Here is an 11,215-nt window from a genome sequence, read left to right as displayed (position 1 = left end):
ATTTTTTAATAATTATATTTATTTAATAATTTTTAATAATTTTTTCTTCAAATTTGTTTTTTAATTAATTATATTTATTTAATTAATCAATTAATTTTAATTAAGTTTTTCTAATGGCAACTCAATGTAAATTTTTACACATTTTAAGGTTGGTTTCATATTTGTACTTCTCAATTAATATAGTATAGGAAAAATGTAAATAATCAAATCATGGCAACAAAACATTCATTTGGTCCCAATCGTAATATTCAAAAAAAAAAAAAAATGAGTTGGTAAAAACAAAAATAAACACAAAAAACACGTTGTAACAACTTTTTGGATTTTTGTCTCATATTTTAATTTGGCATCAGCTAGACATAACTAGAAGATTTTTGTTTATAACTTATAACTAGAAATTTCTACAACCACAATAAATAAATTAAATAATGAAACACAAAACTTGATTGACAGAATACACATAATATAAACTCTCTACTCATACATATATATATATATATAGTTATAAAGCTAACTATAAGAACGTCATCATAATTACACAGTTAGCACGAACATACAAAATACATATAGCCAGCTAGCAAAACTAATACGGAATAGTGACTCCCTATTATGTACCACAAACTTTAACAGATTTGTTTTCTTTTTCTGGTTAACCAAAAATAAAAAGAAGAATAAAATTTTAAACTATCCTTAGTGTAAATTCGATTGCCATTAAGAAAAGGTTTGGTCCACGCAGCGTGTACACACAAAGTCTACAGAGAATGTGATGATAAGTGTATCAAACGAAGTTTGTGGTTGTTAAATGTAGACCAACTAGTATTTAAAGGAGCCTTGTCTCATCACCATTTCATCAATACAAGCTTATAACTCTCCACATATATATTTTGCAATTAAACAACTGATCAATCGAAAGATGGAAGGCAAAACTTTGATTCTAAGTGTGCTCCTAATGAGTCTTGTCATGGCTGAGATTCAAGTCGAGGCAAAGAGTTGTTGCCCGAACACGACTGCTAGAAACTGTTACAATGTATGCCGTCTTACTGGATCTCCTAGGGAAACTTGTGCAAAACTTTGTGGATGCAAAATTATTACGGGGACAATATGTCCTCTGCAATATCCACGTGACATTCTTGAAAACTCTGGTAATTTCATCTTTTTTTTTCTTTGTTGTTTCATTAAGTTCAATCTTTTACAAGTTGGACCAATAACTTTGTTATTTTTTATTTTTTATTTATTTAAGGTGATGCTGTCAACGAATACTGTAAGTTGGGTTGTGCATCCTCTGTGTGTGGTACTTTAACAACTCTCCAGAACTCCGGTAACGCAAAAACTCATTAATATTATTATTATTATTAGACTTTTGGAGCAAATGAAAATCAATTAATTATAATATTATTTCTGTAAATTAGATGCAAGTGAAATTGTGAATGGAGCAGTTGTACAATGCACCGAGGCATGTTCTGAGTTATGTACCAAGGGCTCATCCAATTAAGTTGAAACTGCCTAACAAGCATATCCACGAACTATGTGTTGTTGTTTTTCCTGTTTTCAATAATTGTCGTTTATGTGACAAGAAAATGCTAGAGTCTTGAGCTAGCATATACTATTTCCAGGTTTTCTATGTGACGTAGAAGAAGGTCATCGATCCCTAGATTGTTTACCCCTTCTACTTGCTATTCTCCAAATAAAGTAAAATTATGTGTCCTTATCTTCTATGATCAAAACAAACTCTCGCTTTAACGTAATTTTCTTACAATCAGCTCATATATCTCTTCACAACATCCAATACCAACTTAGCAAAACAGTTCAGACTTATAAATCTCAATTTATTTAAAACCATTCAGAATGCAATCGATAGGTTGAAGTAATGGAAAACTTATTGTCATGATTGTTAAGAGTAGTAACCCAACAGACCTTTCGTGTTGGTGAACAGTAACCCTATAGACTTTAAACACAAGGGAAAGGTGAAATTCTTGGTAGTATATTATGGACCGAATGATTACACCAAATACTTCCAAGAGTAGTTTAAAGCTAAAATTTGATTTTGGTGTTTTAGACTGTAACTTAATTAACAATAGAATATGAATATTTAAATATTGAAAACGCCTTAGTTGGTCTTTTACCAATAAGGCAATAACCAATACGAAAATATTTGAATTATTAAAAATTAGTTTTGCATTATCTTTAAAATAGAATTGTATGTTAGAAAAACCACTACTCTTCTTCTCTCGTTAAAACTCCAAACTCCAAATGTATAATATTTAAAAGATCAGTTTTATTTTCCAACATAATCACCTAAACCATTGAAATTTGTTTGAAATGTAACGAACAAAAATTGTAGTGTCGAACAAATTAGAATTAGGTTCCAATTCCTTCGACAAAAAAAAACTAAAATACGATTATATTAGAAAGAATCACAAAAAAAGAAATAAATAAACGATTCCTTAGAAATATAGTAAACACCTGTAACAGAATTGCGAAATCGATTTAAATAATTAAGAGAGTTTAACTATCATAATCCATAAATTAATCATGCGAAATTATAAAAACTAAGTGAGATCTCTCTCTCTCTCTCTCTCTCTCTCTCTCTCTCTCTCTCTCTCTCTCTCTCTCTCTCTCTTTCCCATTTGATAAGTAAACGGCGGTAAAATATATTAATCTTTATTCATTACTAATAAATTTATAATTAAAATAAAAAAATTTGTAATCATAATTCTAAACCTCTAGAACCAACCCAAAATATTAGTTAATTGATTTTAATCATATGTTTTTAAAAAATAAAAACTAAAAGACTACTTTGCAAATTAAAAATTTTGTTTTATTATAGAGAGAAAAAAATTATTCTATATATTTAGAGAAATAAAAATAGTAAGATGATGGGTCTGCGATGCTCTTACGAAGTAAAATTAAGAGATTTGTTGAAGGTAAATTTAAAAGCATTTTAGACTTCTTTAAACTTAGAAAATAATTTTTAATGTTAAAAACAACAAAGAAGATTGGTCGGCGGCTAAAGCTACGGTTAAAGATACAAATATTGATTGGCTAGTTTAGAGCTTATTCGCGGTTTGATCCGTTTTCAGATTCACCATTACCATAGATAACTTATATTTAATATATATATTATATATATATATATATATATATATACGCACACACAATTCCTTTACCAAAATTATGTATTCTACATCTCAGCTAGCAACCAAAACCATTGAACAAACGACACGAGCCATGGATCGCTTGGTTGAGTATAAACAACAATACGTTTCTTTGGTGTCATATCAGAAGTTGCAGTGGCTCAATTGATATTGAATGTGATGAAATTATGTCTATAAGGATTACAAATGGTAAATACGGTAATTATTTTGGTAATGCAACTTAGTATATTGTGTCAATGCAAAATCATATCTAAAGACAACAAATTTTCTGTTGACAAACTCAAACTAAAAGTGAAATAAATAAGCCAAATAATATACAAGTGATATGAACTATTCAAAAAGCCAAATATACAGAATTATTCTTCAAAATTTTTAACACACCACTCAAGTTATATTTCTGAAACCCATATACACACTTAATTTCCTATAACATGAATAAACCAATCCATATTTTTAAACGAAGATTCAATGAAAATAATCAAATCATGGAAAAGAGCATTCATTTGGACCCAACATAATATTCAAAAAAATAAAAATGATGCATGAAGCGGATCAAATTCTCAGGAGCTTTCTACTCTCCAAAAATAATTCGCAACACTCTCCTTCAGTCTCGTATACTCTTCTACTCTTAATGATATTTTCAATCCCCCAACTTACCCTTACCAAACCGACTCAAACCGGATCACCAAACCAGCTTCTACTATTTCCACGTTTTCTATGTGACGTAGAACAAGGTCATCGATCCCTAGATTGTTTACCCTTTCTAGTTGCTATTATCCGAATAAGGAATAATAATGTGTCCTTATTTTCTATGATCAAGACAAACTCTCGCTTTAACGTAATTTCCTTACAATCAGTTCATATATATCTTCACGACATCCAATGCCAACTTAGCAAAACAGTTTAGACTTATAAATATCAAATTATATAAAACCTTGTATGAACCATTCAGAATGATTACACCAAATACTTATAGGTTGAAGTTATGGAAAAATTATAGTGATGATTGTTAAGAGTAGTAACCCAACAGACCTTTCGTTTTGGTGAACAGTAACCCAATAGTATATTATGGACTGAATGATTACACCAAATACTTCCAATTAAAGAGTCGTTTAAAACTAAAGCTAAAGTTTGATTTTGGTGTTTTAGACTGCAACGAAATTAGCAAAGATAAGTAAACGGCGGTAAAAAATATTAATCTCACTCATTATTAATAAATTTATGATTAAAATAAATAAATTTGTGAGTATAATTCTAAATCTCTAAAACATACCCAAAATATTTATTTATTTATTTATTTGATCTTAAAATTTTTAAAAATAAAATGCAAAGACCATTTTACAAATAATTTTTTTTAACTCTACTGGTGAGAAAGAAAAAATAGCAATATCTATTTCAAAAGGAAAAAATAGAAATGAATTGAAGTAGATTTAGAGTTTACAGAAGATGGTGAGTTTGCGATGCTCTTATGAATTACAATAGAGTTTATAGAAGATGCTCTAATTTCATAAGCTAATCCGGAGACGGGCTTCCTCACATCGTGACATTTATGTAGGAGACACACAAGCGCAAATCGAATGGGACATTTGTCGATTAAAAGGTGGAAGAAATTGCTCTAAGATGTAGAGCTGCAGAGGAGGAGAAACTCGCAGTTGAGTCAGCACACCACTAGACTACCAATTATCCCTAGTCGAGAAAGATGAAGTTTTCCACTCTCAAAGTATACTTTAATTTAATTATTGCACAGAAATTATTTTATTTCCAAACTTTTCTGTACCAAGTATAATTAAGAAGGGGCAGAGATTTGGTGTGGGCTCAATCTGGTTTGACAAAGGTTTTGGAGCAAGTTCTTCAAGTCAATCTTACGAGCAAAAGTTTCTTGGGAACGAAGAAAAGCATCAGACGGTGCAAGAGAAGACTTGTAACTCTTTGACCACCAATTTTCTTAGTCGGTTTCATGTTTACTCCAAATTTATGGGCTCACCTCGCTCAGGAAGCTCCACGTTTATTTATGGCCGGTTCAACTCATCTATATCCAACGGTCGGTTTATTACGTCTGTGAAAGACTTGTTTACAGTCCCTACAAATAACCACATGATATTTCTCTGTGTTTTCTCACTAGTCCTAAAATTACTCCAGCATAAGCATGCTTAAGTCTCGAGTTCACTCAGAACCTTTGACCGAATAACATAGGTGGCCAAATCTATTCTTTTAAATCTCTCTACATGTTCCTGAAACTGGGGTATCACAATACACTCCCACTAACAAATCACAATATTCTTGTTGCGCACCAAGACCATTTCCTCTTAACGGTGTGAGTCCACCCGACTCCACACTCGTCTGGATTTGACTATGATATCACTTGTAATGCCCAGATCACTATCTCTCTTAGTAGACCCCATGTTCATTTCTAGTCCATGGGCCCACCTCGCTTAGTGAGACCCATGTAGAATCTCGGCCCGTGAGCTTACTCATATCTAACGGTCGGTTTGTTACGTCTGGAAGACTTTAAAGACTAGTTTACCGTCTTTACAAATTACCTCATGATTTTTTCTGTGTTTTGTCCTCAATCGCACAGTTCCGACAATCACTTCCCGAAAGTTACCTATCTTGAAACTACTCCAAAATAAGCACGCGTAATTCGAGTTTTCTTAGAACCCTTGACTGAAAAGATAAATACACTTTGGTGACATAGATGGTCAAATCAATTCTTTTAAACCGCTCCACATATTCCTGAAATCGGGATGTCACTAGATTGCAACCTTGCAATCCCAAATTAAAGAAGCACATTTTTGGAATCAAATAATTGCCCGACTTCATCGAGACATAATTCCTCCTTCCTGAACTGGATAAGAAAATATTCAGTGTTATATATCATTGTTTACGGATTTATCTCTTGTTAGCAATTTCAAAAATGTTCTTCGACATTTAGTTAAGAAACTTATCCAAAGGAAGCAGTTACGTACAAAGAGTAGACACTGATATATTCCGCACGCCCAAGGAATGTATACAATATAACCCGCAGAACCAATACGAAATATGTGAATATTTAGTATCCTAAAACAAATATTAAGTTAACCAAAACGAAAACGAAGAAGATGATTTAAGGTATTCTTAGTCTGATCAGATTGCCTTTATAATAAGGTTGGTCCACGCAGCATGTACAGACAAGTCTATAGAGAGCATGTGATAAACATATCAAACGAAGTTTGTGGTTGCGAGCGGTAGACGAACTAGTGATTATAATGTTAGAAAAAAAAAACAAGGAACATTTATAGGGTTGCCACACCTCATTTGGGAATGGACACGGTAAACCACGAAAGATTTGTTTGTATGTTTCTGTCATTACCATTATTGATTAGGCAAAATTAATATGTATACCCATGGCATTTTCTTGGTGGTATTATCTTACTGGTCACATGCCCAACAGAAATAGCTGTTGGAAATGAGGGTAGATATCAGCTCTTAGTTTCAAAAACTTTTGGCTTTATAATTTCTTAATGGATTGATGGGGGAGTAACGAAGCATTGGAGTTATTAAATCTGCGTTGCAATATTCCAATGGTTGATTCGTTCAATGTCTCAGTGGCTGCATGGATTCTGATCTGATGCACCACGCACCATGCAGTCTGTGACAGAAACCACACTCGTCTTGTAAACCGATCGACACAGCTACACAAATCTTTTAAGTTAGCTTTCAGTTCATATGTGCTTTAATATAATTGCATGATAATGTTTATAGTGCTCATTCGGATAGTTGAACTGACAAATCTTAGGCTAAGGAATTGAAAACAACTTATGTGAGTCAAACTTGGAATAAAATCATGGATTTGACCAAAAACTATAGTTTAATTCTTCACATTAGTGTTGCCGCTATACTGTATCACAATTTTATTTAGAGTCTACAGTAATACATATGCCTTGCATATATGCTTTCAAAATAAAAACGGGAAAATTACATTTTAAACCTTCAAAGTGTCACTGAATAATACTTTAAACCTCGAAATTTTTTTACTAACACTATAAACCTTTAAAATAATTTCACTAACACTTTAAACCTTAAAACTAACTTTGTTGTTTGTACCGCCATGAAAAATGACGGAACAGTAATATCCGTCAACGTGAAATTGTTAAATTATGCTGGTTTGATTTAAATACTTGTTTAACTAATTTAATTTAATTTAATTATTTTATGACGATTGATAAAAGAAAATTAAAAATACATCAAAGCAAGAAAAAATGAAGAATCAGAGATAAGGTTAAAACATTTGAAAAATGTAAAATTGAAGACGATAATATTTAGAAGATTCATTGGTTTCCAATGAGAAGTCAATCGATTTGAATCAGAATCTAGTGGAGCATGTCTTGTTTAAGCAAAGCAAACAACTCTGGATGTTAACTTGTTTAATTATTAGCTTTCATAATTATTAACTTGTTTAATTATTAGCTTTCATAATTATTAACTTGTTTAATTATTATCTTGCCCAACAAGACATGCTTAAACAAAGCATTGATGAAAGCTAATAATTAAACCACATCTTTATTACATATTTTAATGTGCTTGATTTGAATCAGAATCCAGTGACATAGTTCCACATATATATTTTTGACGATAATGTTTCCTTGACAAACAAATAATTTGATATTCTCTCTGTTTAATTATATAGGATGTTTTAGAGGTTTTTTCTTGTTTCATAAAATAAGATGTTTTCAACTTTCTAGGTAACTTTTAGATAAATTTTATATTTTTTGTAATTTATTTTATGCAGTCTTGTTTAAGATTGAGTAAACTTTTTAAAAATAGTCATTTCTTAACAAGCGTGATTTTAGCTAAAACATCTTATATTTTGAAACGGAGGGAGTATATATTAGGTGGCAACTAAGATCATTTTAAAAATTCGTAGAAATAAAAAATGTCATTGATAACTATGTCATGATCTTTTATCCTTAAGATAGTTTATTTTTTATTTATATTCCATGAAATCATTCTTTAAAGAATTTGATGTTGATTATCAATTGTTGATCTAATTGTATATTTTATTTATAATTAGATTTTGATACTTACATAACACTATTCTGTATTAATCTGAATACACCAAATCTCATGAGTAATTGTGACAACTCGTACCACGGACCCACTAGCCCCCCGCTAGCTGCCCCAACGGACCCCAAGCTGGCCCTGCAGGGAATCGATCCTAACCCCTCACTGTGGACAGGAACTATTCATCCAAATCCACCAGTAGGTTATTGGTGCGCCAAGCGTTCCTCCTGGTTCTCACCCTTTAACAACCTTCCCACAAGACAAGCTGTCACCAATTGATCCGATTTTTATGTGACAACCGGTCCTGCAGACCCCACTAGCCTACCCGCTAGCCGCCCCAACGGACCCCAAGCTGACCCTGCAAGGCATCGATCCTAACCCCTCACAGTAGATAGGAACTATTCATCCAAATCTACCAGTAGGTTATTGGTGCGCCAGGCGTTCCTCGAACCCTGGTCCCTCACCCTTTAACAACCTTCCATCAGACAAGTTGCCACCAATTGAATTAAAGGGTGGGGACCAGGGTTCGAGGAATGTCTGGCCCACTACTAACCTACTGGTGGATTTGGATATCCAAAGTGATGGGTTAGGATCGATGCCCTGCAGGGCCAGCTTGGAGCTCGTTGGGACGGCTAGCGGGGGACTAGCAGGGTCCACGGACGGTCCATTGGAGCAGCTAGCGGGGGCTAGTGGGGTCCGCGTGACGGGTTGTCACATAAAAATCGATTTTTAATAAATAATAAATAATAAACAATAATAATAATAAATAAACTACAACTAGTGGTCTCATACCCAGTAGTCACCTAACCACAATCTCAGCCAATCAGCGGAAAGACAAATACCAATATCCAAAACAATATCCAATAATAACCAATATCATAACATAACCAATATCAAATAACCAAGACAACAATGATCAAAGAACCATCAACCTAGCAATGTTCTAATGACCCAACTCTAGCAACCTAGCAATGCCAGACAACATCCAATTGAGTCGCTAGAACATCCTCCTCTTCATTGCCTTGATTCCATGATCACACTTTGCCTTTACCTGCACCACAAACACATATTGCAATGCATGAGTATTTTATAAACACTCAGTAAGGCAATTCTCCCATCTATTGGGCTATACACACAAGCAATAGAGACAACTCTAACCATCAACCAACAATCAACAAACAACAATAAACAAACCAGGACTATGCATCGACCGACACCAACAAGCATCGACCGACACCACATGGGAATGCATCGACCGACACAGGGTTACGTCGACCGACACTCTCACTGCATCAACCGACGCATGCTCGACATAACACGAAAACCATAAGGTTTTACGCGCCGTCCTCGCACTTGCATCGACCGATGCAACATGCCGAGCATCGTGTTTTCCCCGAAGCTTCTCGCCGGATCTTTGTTCCTGCAACCACAAAACTCGATCCCAAGCCATAAGAAAGCTTCCTAACGTCCCAAATAACCAACTAACAAGCCTAACCACACATAAACAAGCAGATCAGAGTAATCTCTAGCTTAGATAAGCCATGGTCATGCACTTACCTTTGCCAAGAAGATTCTGAACCTTACACAAGCAGACAAACACTTCCAGGAAGCTCCTAGAACGATCCCAGCTACAAATCTCTACAGAAACAGCCTCAAATCACCAGAAATCACCAAGAACACTCAAGAACACTTAAGGAACGTTTTCTCTCTTTTCTTTTGTCTCAAAAGCGGCTAGGCACGACTAATGAGACAAAAATCAAGTTAAGGGTTTTCCTAACCCAAAACGCGGCATTTAACTTAAGTCAAACCGCAGAAAACTGAACCTGCATCGATCGATGCACCTTCTGCATCGATCGATGCACCTTCTGCATCGACCGATGCAATCCCCAAACCGGGATTTCGGTTCGCGGGTGTTATAGTAATTCTTTTATGATACACTGCACTTGATTCAATGAGTAAAACTTGATAAAATATCATTATAACACCTTTACCGAGCTTGTTTTACTCATCGAAGCAAGTGCAGCTTACCATAAAGGAATTATCGACTAATTCATAAATGTGTTGATCTTATCTAACTTTCCATAATTATATGGTCAAACGGTTAAGCCCAACTTGAAATCTAATCATCTATTTAATAATGTATGTCATGTATTTTTCTACAAACTCATTCGTATCACACAATGAATGAGATGTCAAAGATTTTAATTTACTCATGTGCATTTTTCTGTCTTATTGCGTTTCGACATCTACTTTCTTTTCACCTTTTATTGGTTCACATATAACACATATTAGTCTGTAAATTGATTTTCAAGACATATTATAATTATTTTCTCTTTAATTACTATCTTTCAATACTCAAATTTGGATTTAAAGCATTTGATTCAATTTATGAAATATCAAATTTGTTATCCTTTTTGATTATGTTATAAAGTAAATTTCACTTTCCAATTTATTTTTCTTGTTTAAAATTTATAAATACAATTACATAAATTTTTAAAATTCTAGTATGAATTTAAAATTTACTTCCATTCTAAAATTCAATAATACATTTAAAATTTTAAACTATCAGTTTAAAATAAAAGTCTAATTATATTATTACCACTAATATAAAAAAGTTATAGTATTTTTTCTTATTTTAACATTTCATTTATTTTACATTATTAATATTATATTTGTTTAAATATTTTATTAATTATAAGTAACATAAATATGCACTATATTTTAAAGTAAAAAATAATGTTGCTTAGGTGGCTTTTTAGGTAGCAGAATGAAAAAAGAGAAAATCTAATTTTATATATATACTAGATTAGGACAAGCACAGATTTTTTAAAATAAAATAAAATTTAACAAAATATAAAATAAATATTTTTAATAAGTAAAAACTATCAATAAAAGTAAATAGATAGACCGGGGTGTCCAATGTGTTATTTGGTGTAAAAGGTACGATTCTGCGGTTGAGACTATTAATTACGTTTTTTTTGAATGCCCTCGCTCGTGTGAAGTTTTGGATTTATCTCCGAGTC

At 32.9% G+C, this 11,215-nt stretch overlaps 1 protein-coding gene across 1 annotated transcript; it reads left to right on the top strand.

Moving 5' to 3' along the window:
• On the top strand, nucleotides 838-1,705 carry LOC104706574 (thionin-like). Its single transcript, XM_010422770.2, has 3 exons — nucleotides 838-1,139; nucleotides 1,238-1,315; nucleotides 1,407-1,705. The coding sequence occupies exons 1-3, from the start codon at nucleotides 911-913 to the stop codon at nucleotides 1,487-1,489; spliced, it is 390 nt and encodes a 129-aa protein (XP_010421072.1). The 5' UTR covers nucleotides 838-910; the 3' UTR covers nucleotides 1,490-1,705.

This window comes from Camelina sativa, chromosome 8 (assembly GCF_000633955.1).
Source record: "Camelina sativa cultivar DH55 chromosome 8, Cs, whole genome shotgun sequence".
Classification (NCBI taxonomy): domain Eukaryota; kingdom Viridiplantae; phylum Streptophyta; class Magnoliopsida; order Brassicales; family Brassicaceae; genus Camelina; species Camelina sativa.
This window is presented reverse-complemented; position numbering and strand designations above follow the sequence as displayed.

Excerpts from the sequence above, each read along its gene's own strand:
- LOC104706574 (XM_010422770.2), top strand. The coding sequence starts at position 911 with ATGGAAGGCAAAACTTTGATTCTAAGTGTGCTCCTAATGAGTCTTGTC. Across the intron at positions 1,140-1,237 it reads TGACATTCTTGAAAACTCTG|GTGATGCTGTCAACGAATAC; the intron begins GTAATTTCATCT and ends TATTTATTTAAG. Across the intron at positions 1,316-1,406 it reads AACAACTCTCCAGAACTCCG|ATGCAAGTGAAATTGTGAAT; the intron begins GTAACGCAAAAA and ends TCTGTAAATTAG.